At 37.9% G+C, this 22,469-nt stretch overlaps 1 protein-coding gene across 4 annotated transcripts in view; it reads right to left on the minus strand.

Moving 5' to 3' along the window:
• Positions 1-22,469, minus strand: part of wnk4a (WNK lysine deficient protein kinase 4a) — a 75,443-nt gene that overhangs the window by 37,355 nt on the left and 15,619 nt on the right. For all 4 annotated transcript variants that reach the window (XM_047377229.1, XM_047377231.1, XM_047377228.1 and 1 more), the window contains exons 3-5: positions 6,456-6,628; positions 5,897-6,117; positions 4,272-4,429 (exon numbers count right to left, since the gene is read on the minus strand). In XM_047377229.1, coding sequence (XP_047233185.1) covers positions 4,272-4,429; positions 5,897-6,117; positions 6,456-6,628 — 552 coding nt within the window. The remainder of the gene's footprint in view (positions 1-4,271; positions 4,430-5,896; positions 6,118-6,455; positions 6,629-22,469) is intronic.

Here is a 22,469-nt window from a genome sequence, read left to right on the forward strand (position 1 = left end):
CATAATGAGACATTTCAAGATAAATCAGTTCTTCCTTGATCTAAATCAAATTTGTGACTCTGCCCCTTTCCTGTGGTGACAGATAGGTTTGGATAAGATCATGAGAAATATGCTAGTGTCATCCCGACTGGTGGAATTTCCTCTGAATAAAGAAACAAACACATGTCTTTATTAAAAGATTTATAATTCTGAGGTTAATACCCAGCTGGTGCAATGCTTTTATACAACCTAAAGTGTGTAAATTATTCCCAAAAGAATGTCTCTTGCTTCAGAACCTTCTCAAACTTTTTCTACCGCACTTTTTCCGTTCACTCTACTTTGCACTAATATGCCTGGGAGCAGCACTCTGTAAACTGCCAGCTTCATAAGTAATGACAAATTGAAAAATTGGCATTTCCAGTTTCCAAATGCACAGAGGTACAATCTTGTAGGTTTTGATATAACTAAAATTAAACTGCTTGGCAATAATGACCTTTGTAATATTTTCAGGAAAAAGGGAAAAGGATGCAAGCCTGAGTACAATACTGTAACAGCGAAGGACGGGGGCTGCAGCTTCATGTTGCGTTAAGCTCTTGATGCAGGAGGGATTGATGTATTTCACAAAATAAATGGCATCACAAGGACAGAAATGTTTATGGGAAATACAGAAGCTTAGACACACACGTATTCTTCTAAATGGACTATGACCCTAAGCATACCTCCAAATCTGTTACAAAGTTGTTTAAAGACAACAAAATAAATGTTTTGGAGTTGCCATCACAAAGTGCTGATCTCAGTCCCATAGACAATTTGTGGGCAGAAAAACCACTCTTAGTTACACCAGTTCTGTCAGGAGTAATGGGCCAAAACTCCAGGAAAATATTTTCAAAAGCTTGTGGAAGGATACCCATAATGTTAAATGTACTAAAGAAATCTAGGTAAACTGAATTTGACAGAAGCTTTTGGTCATTTAGCATACATAAATAATTTCAGTTATCTAACTGAACAGTAAAACTTTATTCAAATTTAATGACAGGACTGTGGGAATCACACGCTGTGCATCTTTTTACAAACCAGATATTTACATACACTGAATATCTGATTTCAACTGCATAGCAAAAAAACGGAATTGCTAAATATTTTTATCATCATTTTGCTCGTGATTGTAATAAATGCCAGAAAATATCACGATACATTTTTTTTCCATATCGCTCGTTCCGAAATTTTTTATAAAGACAATTGTTTTTGGGGGTATTCCTCAGCTATGAGCCATGACAGAAATAAGTGCTAGTAAGATGCTGTGTCCAATAAATCCACATAAGAGTGTATCCTTCTAAACTGAATTACTGACGTTTTCCATGAAATTGGAATTTATTTAGATACAAATGTATATCAGAAGTTGGCTGAATAACTAATTAATGAATTTATACCTTCTGTTTTTCAGCAAACCTTTTGCCATTTTCAGTTTAATCCACTAAACAGAACCCTACAATGTGCGATTACAAATAAAATTTTAATATATAAAGAATAATTCAATTTTATTGATTTTTGGCTTCTCTTTGGTGCAACGTGACAAAATCCTTTGCAATGAGGAAGCTCATACCTTTTTCCTGGTTTGTTGATAAAGGAGCAATAAGCTCTGGCTGCTACCATATCAAGTAAAGCTTCTATGGCAAGCCTGGCCGTATTAGACAACATCAGTGTTGGAGTTTATCATACCTGGAGAGAAATCTTCTCAAGATAGCAAATTATTTACTCATAATAAGATTTTTATCTGCAACATAAAGGTGAAACGTGGAATCAGCCACATATCAGGAGTGGAAGGAATGAAAATGCATTTTTGCTTTGGCAAACAAGGTTTTCAAGCAGTTTTCTGCTGATTTTCTATTAAAAAACAGAATTCTTCAGAACCTTCTCAAAGGTTTAAGCACAACCTCTTCTCGAAATGTAATTTTGTCTGTTCAGGATGTTGTCTGTAATATTTCTGACACACAAACAAACGGAAACCAACGCACCCCACCTTCTCGGTTCTTTTGGCAAATTATGAAGCAGGGTCTGTTAACAGCATCCAAGAACAAGAGTCCTTTGTGTTATTTCAAATGTTAATTTATTACTTATGAATGTTTAATTAGCTAATTACTTCAAACAGTAGTTTGTGGCTTGGGGAGGGAACCACACAATTTTTATGTTTGTAGTTAATGTCTCAAAAAATATAACTGTCACAGAAATTAACCTACACATAATCAAGGTTTCATATAAACCCAAATAAATGAGGAGAAACAGCTGGACTTCTTTATTATGTAGCAAGGCTAAGCATTTCTAACGGTACAGGGAACATTATAATGCTTGTGTTGGGGAAGCAGCCAGACACACTCGAACATACTGGCAGTTATCACAGCCTCAGTTTCAAGCCTCCATCAGACTCTGTTTACCTTTAGTACGTGACACACGGGAAACGAAACAGCCTTCTTTGCAAAGTAAAGAGTGAGACACTATTTCCAAAACATATAATTCTGCCATCGCCTGCTCTGGCCCGCTTTGCCATCATTGTAGCAATAAGTACACAAAAAAAGCACGAAAAACTGAGAGTCTACCAGTGTTTTTTTAAGTCAAACTTTTTTGATTCCTGAATGTAACTACCCTGCAGAATTCAAGGTTTTATCAGAGCAGTGAAATAATTACAATTTGCAATGCATTGACAGGTTAATTTACTTGAGTAATTCAATCCAAAAAGTGAAACTAAGGCTTCTTTAACACCTCACCAGTGCCACAGGATGATCACGTCCATGAGGAATAGATCGATGGAAGTCTGGTTAGAGTCAATGAACTGAACACAGTTTTCAATTCGATTCAGTTCAGGAGCAAGTTCAACCAATGAGACCTTCCACACCCTCTTGACATGCAGCTTTCCTATCACAGATCAAATGTTTCTTCCTCCAGCTCAGTCATGCTAGTACACCTGAATTTCGCCGCTGAGTTACAATAAGAACAATAAAGAATTTTTCTATCCTATTCAATTTTTTTTTAAAGATTTGTGGCCTTTATTTTGTAAGTTGACTGACAGGAAATGGGATGGAGAAGGAGAGGGGAAGACAAGCACATAAATTACAAAATTAAGGCTTATTTACTATGTCAGCATCAACTCCAGAAGACTCAGGTGGACACCGCAACAATCACCTTGATCAGTGACTACCTGATTAACAGATCACAGTTTGTGAGACTGAAGGGTTGTTTGTCCAACCAGGTGCTCTCATAATTTCTTTTCGCTCTGTATACCTCAGATTTCCAGTACAAGACAGCATCCTATCATCAACAAAAAAAGACTCAGATGAGGTTGTGAACCATTTTGTATTCCCATGGTATGGGAAGGAAAGGTGATGGAGAAGTATAAACACAAGTATACAACAAGACAGAGGAGACTGTATTTCCTGAGAAACTGTATGTTTTTTAGTTTTCACAATAAGATGCAGCATATCTTTTATACTTTGATATGGAGAGTGCAATCTCTTCTGCCATCATCAGATGGCAGCATCAGAGCCAGTGACCAAAGAAAGATAAACTATCTGATAAACACGGTTGGCTCTGTTCTGGAGCTTCTGGAGATGAGCAAAGAATGATGCTGCCTAAAATGAAGTATATACTGGACAACCCTGAAGGTAAGGTAAGGGTAAGGGTTAGGGTTAGGGTAAGGGTAAGGTAAGGTAAGGTAAGGTAAGGTAAGGTAAGGTAAGGTAAGGTAAGGTAAGGTTAGTTTATTTATATAGCGCTTTTCAGCAACGAGACACTCAAAGCTAAAGGAAATCCTTCTTGCCCACCATCAACAGCATCTATAATGATTTTTTGAAGAAAGTTCAGCTCAATGCAACTTTTAATTTCCTATTAGGATAAAGTGTTTTTTAACCTAATTAAATTAATGGTCATGAGTTAACTTTTCAAATAAAATAGTTACACCTGTGTTTGAAGAAAAAATATTTACCCCAAAACATTTAGTCAGAAATGAAAAATATAGGTGTCAAGTATTTGGTTTTCTATTCAAACATTGTGACATAAGGTTTGTTTTTTTGAAAGTTACAGGCAGGACCAGTTAAACAGGAGCTTTACGCAGACAATTAATGGGTAAAACATGTGCACGGCTCCACCTTAATCATAGGCTGAAAGCAGAAAAATGTCATAGTGCTCCATATTTTATCAGGCATGACTTTCAGTCCTTTGACGATTGAAATGTCTTGTGGACTATTATGTTAAATACATAGGAGGGAAATGAGGTGGCTCTGCTTCTCAGCTTTACTTACACTGGTGACTTTGCGGTAGATCTGTGCGGCATTTTGGCACTCATAGTACGGGTACTCAGAAGTGGCCATCTCCAGGATGCACATTCCCAAGGCGTAGACGTCCACTGCTTCGTCATACTTTTCCTCGTACATTTCTGGGGCCATGAACTCCGGAGTTCCTGCCAGGAATTAAGGGACATAAATTGATCAAAGTGTTCAGCAAGTTACAAATACAATACAGACTTATTACTATATGACTGTATAAATAGGCCCTCTAAACTCTGACCTTAAAAGGCTATAAAACAAGAGATCTAAAGCATATACAGAAACAGATGAGAAAAGAAGCTTAAGTAGCAAATAGTTTATGGAGATTGTTTTTTCTCCCAGTCTAACAATTGATTATCTGCAGTACTTTATATGCAATTAGAAGAGTCAGAAGGATTCCATTTCATGTACCTTGCATTGCTTAATTTAAAAGCAATGCAAGGCAAAACAAATGACTGTATTATAGCAACTTGTGTTATTATCATCTTGCATATAAATTCGTATAGCATGCATGTTGCAGAGAATAATGATCATACATTATTTATTTACAACAAACAAGCATTTTGAGTGACTGTATGTTGGCCTTTGAAGTAGTTTTGGAAGATGATAAACATTCTATTGTTGCTTAATGTTCTTGTTAAACTATTCTAACATTTTTTGAGCGGGACCACATAATAAAAGTGAAGATACGTGGTAGATGTTTGGTTAAAGTGGCCATGGAAATACCCTATGAAAAATAAAAAAGTTGAAACCTCCAAATTGTATTTTTTCAATAAAAGAGACAAAGATTGTGTGTAACACATACAATGCACATAACAAAAGTGTGGGAAATCTTAATTGTACTATATTATAATAACTTAGCTAACATAATCAGTCAGAATTCTTTTTATTATTATTCTTAGTGTAAAAACAAATTATGAGCAAGCTGCTACTTCAAACCAAGAATAATATTTACAACTGTGTGTAAAGTCTATGGTGCAACTGGAAGCAATCTTTGTATTTAATGCAGAAGAATGTGAAGCATGATAGGAAGAAAAAAAAAAACCATCTGCAACTGCAGAAACATCCCAACCACAAAATAAAATGTTGTGTCAAGACAGCCCTGTGTAACAAAAAATTGGGAAACATGCTCATTTTAAAAAAACAGCAGTTTAGTTATTTGATTAAAGGGAAACGTTATTACTATTTAATTAATAGTTAGAAACAGCACTAAAGCAGTATACGCACAAAACCAAAAGCCTCAAAATCATGCCACAAGTGAAATTGCTTCCTTTTTATTTTGCTAGACTATAAAGTGTTTAATTTAAAACCGTTGAATTAAATTTTAGGGAACAGCAAGTCATTCTCAATCTCATTCCTGGAAGTCTTTAAATGAACTTGATTGTGCAATTTCCAGCTAAATTAAGAGCAATTTGAGTACTAAGTTGCTTTTTAAAGCTAGCAGAAAATTGAACACAAAGTCTATGATTGCTTGATGGAAATCAAACAAGAAAATGAGTTTCAGTTTTAAAGATCTTCCAATACTAATTATAAATAAAAACTACCACATGTAACACCAAATGTGTTCTGTATAGGTCGCATTCATGTCAGGTATTACTTACCAATGACGCTTTTAGCAAAGGAGGCACTTTTGAGAGTGGCCAGCCCTAGATCTCCAATCTTAACAGAGCCAGTGGGGCCTGTGATGAAGATGTTGTCACACTTGAGGTCCCTGTGGATGATGGGGGGAGTGCGTGTGTGCAGGAAGTGAAGCCCTTTGAGGATCTGGCGACTCCAGCGTTGCAGCAGCTTTAGCTTCATCTCCTTAAATCTCTTTAAGTACCTAAAACAAAGGGATATGATTCAACACATCAGCCTAAACATATCATAGACAACACAGCGTGAAGAGGAAGCTTTTAAGAGCCATAAAGTACTTCTCCCTGTATTTTGACAGGCAAAAGGAAGTTCTAAACTTAGCAAGTTTACAGAATTTGCTCCAAGAAAATTGAAAGTAGAGCTTTGTTCTGCTCTCTACTCTTCAACTACTATAAAAGTGGAAAACAAGCTGTCAGGCATGACACAACTATTCTCTTAGCATTGTAGATGAATGTTATGTGGAAAGCAATCTGAGACAAAACGAATGAAGACGTGTAATGACATTAACAGGATGCCTATACTTACGTCTTGAGCGTGCCCGAGGTCATGAGTTCAGTTACGAGGATAATGCACTTGTGGCCCTTCACTGTTGATTTCCAGGAGTCATGGAAACGTACAATGTTTGGGTGCTGCAGCCCTTTCAGCATCTCCACTTCCTCACTGAAACGTTGCCGTTCTGCTTTTGTCAGCTTACGTGTCTACAGAAAGATAAAATTAAACAAAAAAGAATTAAGAAATTAGAAGTCCTCCTGGTGGTTTTGAATCCCCCTCTGCCCTACATAGATTTCCATGGAACATGTCAGAGTTATTTAACTTTCTGTGCACGATCAAAGTACATAGAAAGTACACCCTCTGTAAAACATAGGTTTAAAATGGATAATTAATTATATAAATTTAACCTTTAGAGCACATAACTTACAACAGATTCAGCACTGCCATTATTCATAAAAAACAAGAAGCCAAATTGGAAAATAAAGTACACCCTAGATAACTTTTTACCAGCTGGCACTCAAAATTAAATTTGCATTTGAGGTGAGTGACATTTGTTATAAATTGGTACTAAACTAAGTAATGAACAGAATTGGTAAAAAAAAAACAAGATCATCTTTTGTTATCATACATAAAACCCTAGAATTAAAAAAGGGAGTACTTTTTTCCAATGATCAAATGTGCCAAGAACTGATTACTAGTTTATTTTAGTTTAATTTCGTTCCGAAGTGGGCAAAAAAGTCCTTGAAGAGCTCAGTTAGGTTGGAAGTTTAAACTGTGTTAACTGCATTTACAAACTATAAATTATCTTGAAAGCTCTATAGCTGTGTCTAAATTGACCTTGAGGTGAGACTGGTTTGTCAACCATAAAAATGCTTTTCTTTGGACAGTGGTATGAAGGTTTAACACACCCACACACACACTCTGGTTTTCTCAGAATCAAGCATCATTGCGTAAGTTTGCAGCAATATAATGAAAGCAACCGAATAAATCACTGCTACTTCAGCTAATGAGCCCCCTGTCAGATTGGAAACCACAGGTACGTCCATCTGGGCGAGCCAGTAGTTACATAATCCTGTTAAAGAGCCAATAAAGGAAGAACCTACTTTTAAGATTTATGGAACAGATCTTCCAGCTCCATGTGAATCTGAACTAAATACTCCAATCAAGTTCAACGAACAAAGACATTTTTGTGCTTCCTCTAGGATGAATGGCCCGATTTAGCTGCTGGTGGAGAAACTTTGCTTGCGGTGAGGTGGCCTGTGAAAAACTCCTGGGAATCTACAGGACCATGAATCCTGCATTCAGGCAGAGGTCTTGGAAAAATGCTCTACATATGTTTATACTTAAAATCAACTCCATTTCTTCTCTCTGCTTTCTTTCTGCCTTTTCCTCAGAGAGTGAGAAGTTCTACAACTGCAAACTCTGAGCTTCAACACCAGGCCCATACTGTCGAAAGACGAGCGGCATGAGGTCACAAAATGTGTTCATCTACGTCATTCACCCGTCAAAATGCAATTTTACACCAGCAATTCCAGCATGAAAGAAAAGACACAGAGGCGACCTCTGACCAAATGGATAACAATCAGGTCAATAGCAATAAGTCTATGACGCGAACATGGATTAAGCTTATCCTCGATTTGTAAAATCTTTCTCAGAAAAACTGAATGATTAGCAAAGTAGCTAAATATCTCAGGTTAAGGGTGAAAAGTAATGATCTTGACAGGTATAAAATGTAACCAGACTGGAAAAAGCTATACAGTGACAAATTTAAATGCATTTTTTTGTAACTTAGTCCAGTTTCGAGCTTATTTATGCAAGACACACTAAATTTAGGTTTGTGGACTCTGGGGTTTACCACTGCCATTGATCAATGTTCTCTAAAATAAACATAAATAAACAAGGTAACCATGAGGTGGATGTATGAGTGTTTGCAGAATGAACGAGTGGATTTTTGTGGTTGATGTGCATTTGGATATTTATGAATCTCTGTGTGATAACATCAGACCCCTTGTGTATTGAGCGTTGTTTCCTGCAGACAGACGTCTGTGCAAAGGAAGTGACAGATTGCAGTATAAAAATGTTGCACAAGGTTCAGACAAAAATGATACCCTGCCACTTCCAGAGCCACAAAATCTACTACAGTTTGGCATGATGGATGGATGGAAAGGCTACGGATTACAAAAACATTAAAAGGAGCCTTTCCAAAGCCTTAATTTATTCAAAACAGCCCATGTTCATTTCTAAAATGTATTGGAAACTGATGAAAAAAGGAAAAACAATAAAATGAGTTAAACTTGTTATGCAGTCCTATGATTAAGTTATTGCTGGCCTGACTCAGTGAATGCAAGCAATTAAGCTGTGGCTAATAACGGAAATAATAATACAATGGGAGCTTTTAATATTGTGAAAACAACTAAAATTATTCTTCCGAGATTGTAAATAACTTTACTTTACAGAGCCTTGCAAAAGTATTTATATAAAGTCCTTAACATTTTTCACATTTTGTCATGGGACAACCAGATACTATCATGTAAAGGAAAATAAAACGTGATTTTCAAAACTCCGGCAAGTGTGGCGACAGATGTATAATTGTTCTGTGAAGGTCTTAGAGGCTTGTTAGAGAACATTAGTGAGCAAACACCATCATGAAGAACAGGAATCACAGCTAACAGCTTAGGGCGAACGTTGTAGAGAACTTAAAAGCAGGGTTAGATAGCAAAGCGATAATTCAACCTCTGAATATCTCACAGATGTCAAGAGTATAGCTCAACTGCAAACCTGCCAAGATTTGCTGGTCGATCTTCTTCCAGGGGACATAGCAAACGTGAAAGAAGGTGCACTGATCAAATGAGACAAAAATTGTATTTTCTGGCCAAAATGCAAAACACTAAGTGTGGGTGGCAGAAACCTAACACTGTAACCTCAAACACACCTTTGCCATTGTAAAACATCATCGTGGCAACATTTGTGGGGATGCTTTTCTTTAGTCAGGATAAGGAAGCTGATCAGAGTTAATGGGGACATGGATGGAAACAAATACAGGGTAATCCTGGGGGAAAACCATTAGAGGCTCCAAAATACTTCCAGCTGAAGCAATGGGTCACCTTCAAGCAGGACAACGACCCTAAACATTTAGTCAGAGCTGCAATGGAGTGGTTTAGATCGAAGCATATCCATGTGTTAGAATGGCCCAGACAAAGTCCAACCAGAAACCCAACTGAATCTTTGGCAAGACTTGACAATTGATGTTCCCATCCAATCCAACTGAACTGGGGCTATTTTGCAATAAATCATCAAAATGTCAATCTAAGTCTCCGATGTGCAAAGCTACTGAGGAAAGACCCCTACAGACTTGCTGCTGTAGTTTCAGTGGAAGGTAATTCTAAAATGATTGACTAAAGGGGGCTGAATTCAAATGAAACACATTTTCTGATTTTATTTGTAAATAATTTTGCAAAGCATGTCTCATTTTCCTTTCGCTTCACAATTATGAGCTACTTTGTCTTGCTCCAACACATAAAAATCACAATAAAATGTATTGAAGGTTGTCATGGTAACATCATAAAATGTGAAAAATGTTAAGTTAATACTTTAGTGAGGTACTGTACTGTAACTAACAAATATTAAGAAATATTATTATTTGAGTCAGATGTCATTATGATCTATAGAAACATACTCAAAAGTCACACACTTTTCCATTACATATCAATCAACACATCTCTCTCCTTAACCCCACCCGCTTTTAAAACCTGTAAGGCCAAAAAAATGCTACAATGTGCAAGAAACAAAGCATTTTGAGAGACAAGCAACAAAATCATCAGAAATGTTAGGATCATCCTCCAAGTTATTATTAGCCAATGGAGGGTGGGCTGAGCATCTGCAATAACTGGGTTTGGAAACACTTGGGCTTGTTGCCATGTAAGTGGAGTTATATAAGATGCGTTGATGGCCGAGGAGCCATTGGCATCAAGAAGTCCCAGTGAGCGTCTCTATTATGACAACCAGGACAAGAACATGACACATCAGCCAACATTTGCTCCAAACCAGGTGAAAGCACTCTGAGGTGCAAAGCGGGAACCAATAGTGTGGCGGTGTTAACACTCGCACAGATATAGAAAATCTGGACTGGGTTTGTGTAACAACCAGTCATGGTGGACAGACTGCGGTATCTGTAGGAATTCATACTAAAAAAAGAAGAAAAAATGGGTCAAGTGAATAGAAACTAAACCAATCCAGTTACACCACTTCTTGCCTGCAGAGATGTATTTTAAGGAGACCATATTTATATTACTTTGCTCTCCTCAATATTTGTGCAACATTGTGCAAGTGATAATTAAATGGAAAGGTTCAAAGTTTTTGTTTTTTGTAAAAGGATGGTGTTTAGCAATGCTCTTAGTAATCTATATCAGACACAAGTGTAAACACTGATAAATTAACGTCACAACAAAGAATAAGTTTGTTTTTTTGTGTCGGCTTTTCAACTTTGTTTTAGCTTTTTTGGTGTTGCATGTTGCATTCTAATATGCTTTAAACCCTAAGGCTTAAAGCATATTAGAATGCCCTAAGGCTGCCCCCTGCTTAGTTTTTAAGGCATTTTTGATTGAATGAACTTCATGGTAAAATATAAGCACAATAATCAGATAAATCCCAAATTCTATTTACAACTCCACTACTCAAGTGTAAACTTTTAAGCCTGTTTTTACCTAAAGACCATGGTGGGAGCATAGAAAATAGCAGCAAGAAATCCTTTGGGTAAGTGGTAAGACTGTCTTCGGTTTGCAATAGGTGTGAGAAATTTACCACAATTTGGCCACAAAATGGAATGTAGCAGGGTTGTCATCCACAATGAAGGAGGAAATATTAAGATCTAAATATGTATTGTTTCCAGTGAATTTAAGATTTGTTTCTTTAAATCATTTGCTAGGCTTAATAAATAGCTTTGTCTGTTAATTCAGGAGATCTTGACTGATTTGCCAGTTTCCAATATTTAATTCTACAGACTGTAACACATGTAAGAGAAATAAATAAGCTGCATGTTTTTGATAGAGCTTGTAGATTTTATTCAAAAGGAAATAAATGAATTACATTTGCTTTGGATTATGCTTCAAAGCAAATGTCCCTATATATCCATCAGTCCATCCATTGTCCAAATCAGCTTATCCTTGCAAGGTTGCAGGGGGAAAACAGTACCTTTCTCCAGTGGTAATCGGGCAAGAGGTGAGGTACACGCTGAACAGGTCGCCGGTCCATTACTGGACAATTGTCCCAAACCTTTATCAGATTTTTATTAAACTAAAAAAGGGAATGAAAGCACAATCTTTGATGTATTTAATAAATAGGACAAAAATGTTTAGATTTTTCTGGTCATCATCAGCATGAGCTAACTAAGGGAAAGCTGTCTAATTCTGATCTGTGGCCAACTGACTGGTGCATAACAATATATTTTAGTTATGTAGCTTCTCCTCTTATTTTAATAACATTATTATATAACTTTGGGTGCAGGCTTGTTGCGGTTTCCATTTTCTCTCCACAAAATTCTTGAGACTTAAACTGATCACTTCATTGAGCTGTGATGCCAATAAAATGTGTGTTTTACAGGAAGAAAAAAGCTAGTGTCAATCTTCCTTGATTTACTGTATGTTGTTTGTCTTCCTCAAAACAAAAAAGTAGTTTTTGACTTCTCTTGCTGTCGATAACTTATTTTTTGACAGTGGCGTTAACTGACCGCAACTAAATGGTCCCTGTACTGACAGAAGGGAGCTCTGTCAGTACAGGGATGACCAGTTCACACAGGTCTTTCAGTGACATCCGAGAACCTGAACTGCTACAGGCCGTCCATTAGAAGCCGTGACAACTGGCTGGCAGGGATTGAGGTCAGAGGCAAGGTGTCTGAGGGGGACAGGAAAAAAAAAGGTCTGACCTCACAGAAGCAAAACTGGCATAGCCTACCTTCCACATGACTGACATATGCAAAGATTCAACATGCATGTAGGTGCTCATACTGGCACATTGTTGTATTTTGGATGTTTGCAAGTCAGAACTGAGGCAGCAGTGTGCTCATTCAAAGAAAAAACCTGACATGCTCCCTAAATGGAGCAGCCAGAGGGAGGTTAGCCATTAATCTCATCAAGATTGAGGAGTCAAACCAGACTCTGACTGTTGCTCTCACTCAGAGAACCTGACATGACTCATGGCTTATGTCCAATTACCATGAATCGGTAACTTTGCAGTCATATTTTATACATAAAACATAAAACTTCTTGGTCAGTCTGGCTAAGACAATTTTTGATTTTAAAATAATTAATGAGATAGTCAGTCTGAGGCAGATGTGGTTTATCTATGTAGGGCTGATATATTTGCATAAATGCAAGGCCATCGTCTATAAAGCATCGGCTCACTTTCTTTTAAAGCACCTTTATCAGGGAGCTCCTAGGTTTCATATCTGTCTTAACACATGTCTGTCTTAACATACCCTAACAAGTTTGGTAAGTGTTTTTAGTAACATGTTGAAAATCTAACAGTGACCTGTAATTGCTTTGCATTTATAGGACTGTCTTCTCCCCCCTGTGTCTCATCCTCAGTAATCCTCTTTCCTTTCAAGCTGAGCAGAGTTGCACAATGACAGAAACTGATAATGTTTTCCTTGCACACCACATGCCTGATTTATCTCATTCATTCCCATCTACAAGTAATCTGACATGGTCGTTTGTTGAGTAACTTAAATTGGATCTTGTGATTCTTCTAAATGACAAAAGATTGTTTGATAACTGCTCAAAGATATCAGCTAAATTCTCTACAATTAAGTGAGTAAAAATGTGGAGTTGCCTGATGTTGTTGATCATATCCCAAGATGCATTGAGAACTTTCTTGATTGATGCAATGACCCGACAATCAGTTTGACCCGAGACACATTTCTGCTGACATCTGAGCAATCTCAGGTCAGGGTAAACAGAGATGAGACTAGATCCTTGCTTTGTTCTCATCAAATTACAACTTTTGAAATGCAAAGGGCGCTGGGAGGGATGGTGGTTATATTATTCGTACAAAGAGCATTTTAGGAAAGAAGTATAAATGGAACAAACACTGTGTCCTAGTCAGGAAACTCAGTGAACCACAGAATGATCCCAAGATGCCTAACGGACACGGAGTGTAGATGTATTGTCTTAAAAACACAGAAGTTCAATATAATTACAAACAATAAAATTGACCAGCGGGCTTTATAATGTGGAGTACTATTCAAAATCTCTATGTTTTTCTTCTATAAGTCAGATTTTATTTAATTAGAGGATTGCTTCTTATTTTTTTATAACATTTACATGATTCAAATTAAACCAGTTTTAAAAGCAGAAGAGCATTAACTAATTACAAAATACACTTTCAAATAATATTTTCATTGATTAAAGAAAAAGATAAAAAGGTGTTATGTAGAAAAGTAATTACCTTGTAAATTAATATCGGGGTGTGCCACACTTGGTGGCAACACTTTTCATAAAGTATTTGTGTAGACAGCTAATGAGTCGTTTACATCACTATGGAGGAGTTTTGGCCCACTCTTTTTTAAAGAATTGTGTTAATTCAGTCACATTGGAGGTTTTTTTGAGCATGAATATCTTGTTTAAGGTTGTGCCGCATCTCATTCAGATCTAATTCCAGACTTTGACTAGGCCACTTCATTTTCTTTTCAGACTTGTTTTTGAGACATTCAACGGACGGACATGCTACTGTGCTGCGGATCATTGTCCTAATGCATAACCTAAGTCCATTTGAGTTGAAGGTTACAAACAGCTGGCCAGTCATTTTAATTCAGGATTTTCTGCTAACAAAATCAATTAATGGTTCCATTAATTACAGAAAATTATCCATGTCTGCGAGATAAAAAGAACCCCCAGACAATCACACTACCACCATCACATCTGACTGTTGGCAGGATGTTCCTCTGTTTGTTTTACATCAGATGTAACGGGACACATACAGGTCCTTCTCAAAATATTAGCATATTGTGATAAAGTTCATTATTTTCCATAATGTCATGATGAAAATTTAACATTCATATATTTTAGATTCATTGCACACTAACTGAAATATTTCAGGTCTTTTATTGTCTTAATACGGATGATTTTGGCATCCAGCTCATGAAAACCCAAAATTCCTATCTCACAAAATTAGCATATCATTAAAAGGGTCTCTAAACGAGCTATGAACCTAATCATCTGAATCAACGAGTTAACTCTAAACACCTGCAAAAGATTCCTGAGGCCTTTAAAACTCCCAGCCTGGTTCATCACTCAAAACCCCAATCATGGGTAAGACTGACGACCTGACTGCTGTCCAGAAGGCCACTATTGACACCCTCAAGCAAGAGGGTAAGACACAGAAAGAAATTTCTGAACGAATAGGCTGTTCCCAGAGTGCTGTATCAAGGCACCTCAGTGGGAAGTCTGTGGGAAGGAAAAAGTGTGGCAGAAAACGCTGCACAACGAGAAGAGGTGACCGGACCCTGAGGAAGATTGTGGAGAAGGGCCGATTCCAGACCTTGGGGGACCTGCGGAAGCAGTGGACTGAGTCTGGAGTAGAAACATCCAGAGCCAACGTGCACAGGCGTGTGCAGGAAATGGGCTACAGGTGCTGCATTCCCCAGGTCAAGCCACTTTTGAACCAGAAACAGCGGCAGAAGCGCCTGACCTGGGCTACATAGAAGCAGCACTGGACTGTTGCTCAGTGGTCCAAAGTACTTTTTTCAGATTCTGCATGTCATTTGGAAATCAAGGTGCCAGAGTCTGGAAGAAGACTGGGGAGCAGGAAATGCCAAAATGCCAGAAGTCCAGTGTCAAGTACCCACAGTCAGTGATGGTCTGGGGTGCCGTGTCAGCTGCTGGTGTTGGTCCACTGTGTTTTATCAAGGGCAGGGTCAATGCAGCTAGCTATCAGGAGATTTTGGAGCACTTCATGCTTCCATCTGCTGAAAAGCTTTATGGAGATGAAGATTTCATTTTTCAGCACGACCTGGCACCTGCTCACAGTGACAAAACCACTGGTAAATGGTTTACTGACCATGGTATCACTGTGCTCAATTGGCCTGCCAACTCTCCTGGCCTGAACCCCATAGAGAATCTGTGGGATATTGTGAAGAGAACGTTGAGAGACTCAAGACTCAACACTCTGGATGAGCTAATGGCCGCTATCGAAGCATCCTGGGCCTCCATAAGACCTCAGCAGTGCCACAGGCTGATTGCCTCCATGCCACGCCGCATTGAAGCAGTCATTTCTGCAAAAGGATTCCCGACCAAGTATTGAGTGCATAACTGTACATGATTATTTGAAGGTTGACGTTTTTTGTATTAAAAGCACTTTTCTTTTATTGGTCGGATGAAATATGCTAATTTTGTGAGATAGGAATTTTGGGTTTTCATGAGCTGTATGCCAAAATCATCCGTATTAAGACAATAAAAGACCTGAAATATTTCAGTTAGTGTGCAATGAATCTAAAATATATATGAATGTTACATTTTCATCATGACATTATGGAAAATAAGGAACTTTATCACAATATGCTAATATTTTGAGAAGGACCTGTACCTTCCAATAAGTTCCACTTTTTTCTCATCAGTTCACAGAACATTTTCTCAAAAGTTTGGAGGATCATCAAGATGTTTTTTGGCAGATGTGAGAGAGGCTTTGTGTTCTTTTTGGTCAGCACTGGTTTTCTCATGGATGTCTTATTGTTTAATCATGAACCCTGACCTTAAGAATCAGAACCAGCTTTATTGGCCAAGATTGTGTGCACAAACAAATAATTTGACTTTGGTTTCAAGCATTCACAGACAGACATTTAGTATAAATATAAGTATAAAATAAGGATACAAGAAACATAATGCACGTATGCATGTACAACACATTTTTATATAAAGAAAAGAAAAAAAGAAAGGCAGGTTGTGGTAGTGCAAATATGTTTATTCTGTTTCACAGTAGAGTAGCTGACTACTTTGGCTGTAAATTGTTCATTTTGTTCATCAGAGAGAAAGTCTGGGGGAAGAAACTGTCAATGTGAGTGCTGGTGTTTGCAAAAAGCTTTCTGTAGCGCTGACCTGAAGGTAACAGTCTAAACAATTTGTGTGCAGGATGTGTTGGCTCTGCAGAGATGTAAGCTGCCCTTTTTCTGACCCCAGACCTGTACAGGTCCTGCATGGAGGGAAGGTCAGCCCTGATTATCCTTTCTACAGACCTAGGTGAGCCAAACCACACAGTGAAGGAAGAACACAGGGCAGACTAAATAATGGCAGTGTAAAAGATGACCAGCAGCTTCTGTGGCAGGTTATACTTCTTGAGTGGCTGCAGGAAGCGCAGTCTAGGCCTTCTTCCGAAAGGTGTCTATGTGTGAGGAACAGCTCAGGTCACGCGAAAGGGTGGTTTCTAGGAACCGGAAGTAACCCACAGTAGGCAGTGTTGTTGAAGATGGTGAGGTAAGTTATGTGGAAGTCCACAGTCATATCCACAGCCTTAAGCAGATTAAGCTCCAGCTGGTTCTGACCACACCACTGGACCTGCTGATCCACCTTCTGTCTGTATGCAGACCCATCATCGTCCTAGATCACACCAATAATAGTGGTGTCAGGGCGACAGGTCTATATTCATTTAATCCTGTAATGGTGCGTTTGGGGACTGGGATAATGGTGGAATGCCTGAAGCAGTTAACTAAGGCAGGTGAGGTCTGCAGCGCTTTAGATGTTCTTCCGGATGAATCGATGCTCTTGGAATAATTTTGGTAGGCCGGTCTTTCCTGGGAAGGTTCACCACTGTTCCATTTTTTCTCCATACGTAGTTCATTGGACTCTTAAAGTCTTAGAAATTGTTTTACAATCCTTTCCAGACTGCTGGACATCAATTATTGTCTTTCATCTGATCTTCAATTGGGGCATGATGTGTTACTATGTGGTGTCAGACAGGGGCGTCTTGAAGTTATTTCCTAAATATGCAGGCATAGCAACAGTGAGACCTTTGTGTGGCTCATGAAACAGAAGCTAGCTGTCCAGAAAATGTGATTATGCACATTTGGATATTTCATCATTTAAAAACAGCATGTTGTATTTACTGTTTATCTTTGATAGTAAAACCTGTTTGTTGATCTAAAACATACAAGTTTGGAAAAAAAAGTAAAATGACATCTGTAAGGCGGGAAACACTCTCAGAGCACTGTATGTTGTTACTATTTGTATCTGGACAGGGAATTTGTGAAGAAGCCTTCAGAAAGACCTTCAGAAAACCTGAAGAAGTATTTATCAAGACCACCAGAAAAGCCTTCAAGAAACTATGCCTTCTTTAAATCAAATTATAAAGAAATTCAGAAATACTGCACCACTATTATGACACTGCTATTCTTTTTACACCTGTGATGAAAATAAAATGCCTTGAAACCCCAGAATTACCCACCTGATGTCAAAATGTTTTCTAATGAAGCAATAGTGCACAAAATCAATAACCAAAAATCTGCCATGTGAGACCCTTGCACAACCACAAATAAACAACATAGATTTAGAAGTGCTAAACTAATAGTCTATTAGTGGAAACAGTGTTTCAGGTACAATGGCACAGCAGATGGAACAGGCTGCAATGTTTCATCACTATTACATCTTCAGGAGCTATAAAAGGCCAAGCCAGAGAACTGATCCGATCCTGGACAAGCCAACAATAATATATGCTCTATATGGGTACATTTTAACGTTAAAGGTAATATTACAACAGGGCTGCTTTCTAATCAGGTCCCACTGTTCTGAATATCATAGATGCAGTTTTTCCTAAATATTTTATTGTGCCACATTTACAAATACTAAAAACAAAATCTTCTTTTATCCTTTGTAACACAACACATTAACTGCTGTCAAGTCCCAACTGCTTTAGATGAACCCCAAAACCCACAATCCTAATTAATTTAAACTGTTTGTGATATAAATCACCCAAGTTACTCTTGAGAGAGCACATGCCTCAGCAAGTTCATGACTATGGATATCTGGTTTTAAAGTATGTGCCTTCTAGCTGGATTCTGGCACCAGAAACCTTTCGAAAGATCATTTTTTTAATTGTTGAAACCTATTGATGCTAAAAGTTCTCACGACTGTGTTTGTAGTTTTAAAAATGCAGCCATTGCTGTAGTTTTAAACAGCCTTGTGTACACAAACAGATTTTTTGAGATATGTGTTTTAAAACGTCTGACAAATTTTCTACAGACCTTAATCTAGTGCTTTGCTCTCATCAGAGAATGTGTCATGGAGACAGCAGGTCCAGGAGAAAAACCCTTTCCCAGTGACACTCTCCAGATTAATTTGGAGTATCTCAAATCATCCCCAGGCTACAAAGGATATATAGTGCCCCCTAGAAATTTTGGGTCTGCCTTGGAGTCTTCTTCAAAATGGGATGTGCTGGGAATTTTCCAAATGGTGTTCTTTACACAAGTTTAATCAAGTTAACCCAATCCCTTTTTCTTCTGTATTGTGGTTCGGTGCTCCCAGGAGCAGATTATGTTAAACTCTGTAGAACCATAGTGGCTTGTTAATAGGACGTGCTAAGGCATCGCCCCCATCAAAATTGCAGGAAAAAAGTATAGACGCAGTAAACAAAAGTTATGAAATAAAACGTAGCCCTGTAGGTGAGAACCAGAACTTTAAACCCGATTCTAAAATCCACTGAAAGCCAGAGTAGAGAGTACAAGACTGGGGTGATGTGAGAGTGTTTACTAGATCTAGTAAGAAGGGTGCAGTGTTCTGAATAGTCATGAAATTGAGGATTTGTCCAGATTGGTAAAAAGAGCATTGCAGTAATCTAAACGCGATGGCACAAAAGCATGAATGATATTGTGTTGATCTGCTTGAGAGACTATATCTCATATTTTAGAAATGTTTCTTAAATGAAAGAAACAGGAACAAGAAATAAATCTAATGTGTGAGTTGAAGCTTCATGACAATTTAAATTTAACTCCTAGGGTTTTTACACTGGATTTGGTTGCTGGGAAAAATGAGGCAACTGTCTGATTAATTTCAGAATACAACTGACTATGACCTATTATTAAGGTCTTTGCATTTAGCCAGTCACTGATCAGAGATAACCATTGGACAAGGGTGGACAGCCTATCTAAACGGTGAGATTTAAAAGATACATACAGTTAGATGTCATCTGCATAGATGTGATAGGAGAGAAAGATCAAATAATGCTAATGGAAGAATGTAAAAAGAAAATAATAATGGGCCCAAACTGACTTGCTTATAGGAGCAAAGTCTGAGGGGGACTTGTCTGTCTTGATGAAGAATTTCCTATCGGAGAGATAAGAGAATAACCAGTCCAATGCAGAGCAGGAAAAATCAACCATGACCCTCAGCCTATTTAACAAAGTTGTGTGATCAACAGTATCAAAAGTAAAGCTGAGATCAAGTAGGACCAACATGAACATTTTCCTGCAACAACAGCCATTAAAAAATTATATATCTTATACATATATATTATAAACCTCTACTAAGGCAGTTTCAGTCATGCTGCTTTAGAAGCCAGACTGAAAAGGGTCAGACATCTACAGCCTACACTACAGCCTACACTACCAGGATCTGAGCTGGTTTTCAAAAACTTTTTCTAATGATTTACTGATAAAAGGCAGCTTGGAAATAGGACGAAAGTTAGAAAACAAGCTGGCATCAAGATTAGGTTTCTTTAGGACATTAGTCACCTCAGCCATTTTGAAGTAAGATGGAACATAACCTTGCTTCAGGGAGTTGTTAATTATTTACAGTACTGATGGACCAGGTTAGTGACTGAACAAATAAAGAGGGGGGTAATACTTCTAATGAGTAGTGTTGCATCTTTTCTGTTAAAGAGGTCAGGTCACTTCATGTAATTGGAACAAAATGAGTAAATGAATCAAAATCATCCTTGGTAGAGTAACTTGGGGAAACATTAGCCCTCAGGTCTTTTACCTCCTTTATAAGAAAACTGAGAAACCTATTACAGTCATCACCTGAGATCAAGCATGCTGCATTTGAGCAAATAGAATGCTTTCAATAGAATACTTTCAATAGTATTAAAAACACTTTGGGAGTATTTTTATTCAGATTTATGAGATTAGTAAAATATGATGACCTAGCATCATTAACCACCTATTTATAAGAAGCCAGAAGTGTTTTAAAATCTTAACTGTGGGGCACAGCGCATAAAAAGAAAGGAAAACTGTGCAGCTACAGAATTGTCAAAGAACCACCTGCGCTTAGTAAAAACCTGTGCAAAAGTTTCCAAGTTAAAAGAAATATTAAAAGACTTCACCTTATGGACACTAAAAACTACATCTTTTATGTCTGAGTTATTAAGTGAGAGATCAGTAAAGATCAGTTCTAGAGTGTGGCTTGCAGTGCAAGTAGGATCACACTGTGCAGTAAGTCAGGATTCCTCCTGAGGCATGCGTCGAATTGCCACAACTTCAGATGACAACCTGTGTGGGAAACTCCTGGGAGTGCGGAAACCAGCCCGGCACAGACAAGTCTCAGAATAAATTGCCTGGTTGCATCCCTGGAACAGTACTCAGGCACAGCCTTGTTTCGCCGCAGTTGACAGAGCAGCACGAGGAAGCCACCTCTCTTCCCCTGCTTCCCTCGCCGACGTGTCCAAAGCAGCTGCGGACCCACCGGTAAAAGAGGACAGATGCCAGGAGGCACATCGGGTTCAAAATGTGGTGGAAAGGCAACTCCATTTGGATGACTCTGAAAGTTGACCATCGCAGACACGAACTACAGTAGTGAGTTGTGGTCATATATCCGCAAGGAAGTGATCATGACATGTAAAGTAAGCAAGCATCCGGGCAGAAGTGCAGCCCAACACAGGCGCCATCTTGCCTCTCAAAAAACTTCCACTTGTTCCTATTTGTTTATAAGGTAGCATCAACAAGCAACCAACTTAAGCTCACGACCTGATGGCCAGACATTCTCCTTCGGATTTTTCCCGCTACGAAGCAGAATTCAAAGCTCCATCAATTATGGCACATTTTCCACGTCCTGATAAAGTAACGTAGCCCCAGACCATCACACTACCAGCACCACCAATTGGTGCGATGTTCTTTCAGTTTTATACCAGATGTATCTGGACGCACATTTTCCTAAAAGTTCTGCTTACGTCTTTTCGATTCACTGAATATTTTCTTAAAAGTCTTGGGGTTTGTCAAAATATTTTTTGGCAAATCTGAGACGAGCCTTCGTTTCTTTTGGTCAACAGAGATTTTCATCTTGAATCAGGTCAGGGTGTAGCTTGTGAAATTGAACCAAAAAATCTGGATAATCAAAATTAAATCACCTTTTACCCAAGTAAAAATAATAAACATTTACAAACTGTTGTTTTGTATTTACTTATTTGTTTGACAATTTGAAAGATACAAGTCTGACAGAAAGGGCAAACACTTTGATGACATTGTATAATAATAGAAATAATAATAAAACAAGCTAAAACTGAATTTAAACTTGTTCCTGTTCATTTATAAGGCGGCATTAGTAAGGAAAACATGTAAACAACAAAGGTTGTAGAAATAATGGATGATAAATTTGTTAGGAACAAAAATTAGCAAATGTAAAACCAAATGTTAAAATAAATTAAAAAGGGGGATAGTTATTAGCTCTTTGCAAAATTTTCATTTTGTAAAGAGTTTTTCTTGCTGTTTGTTTGCCACTTACTCATGTAGGCTCAGTAAAATATCTGTAAATTAGTTATAATGACTAAATTTAATCCAGTCCACATTTCTTCAACCATGCGATTTGTTTTTTGTTTCTTCAAGAGGTGTAGTTATGTAAACCTTTGTGGAAAGCTGCTATTTGACTAAGATCAGACCATGAGAGCATCAGGGTAAAGCCTTAAAGTTGTTTTGGCTTCAGGCTCTGCAACCAATGGAGGAAGCTTTCATCTCAGTAGTCTTCTGCAACATTACTTCTTTTGGTTCAAAGCAAAAAAAAAAAAAAAAAGACCTCAGGATAATTTAAAATTCTTTTTAAAAAGCCCTAAAAGAAGTCTGTTTTTATGAGCTTCAAAGAG

Source organism: Girardinichthys multiradiatus, chromosome 10 (genome assembly GCF_021462225.1).
Source record: "Girardinichthys multiradiatus isolate DD_20200921_A chromosome 10, DD_fGirMul_XY1, whole genome shotgun sequence".
Taxonomy (NCBI): domain Eukaryota; kingdom Metazoa; phylum Chordata; class Actinopteri; order Cyprinodontiformes; family Goodeidae; genus Girardinichthys; species Girardinichthys multiradiatus.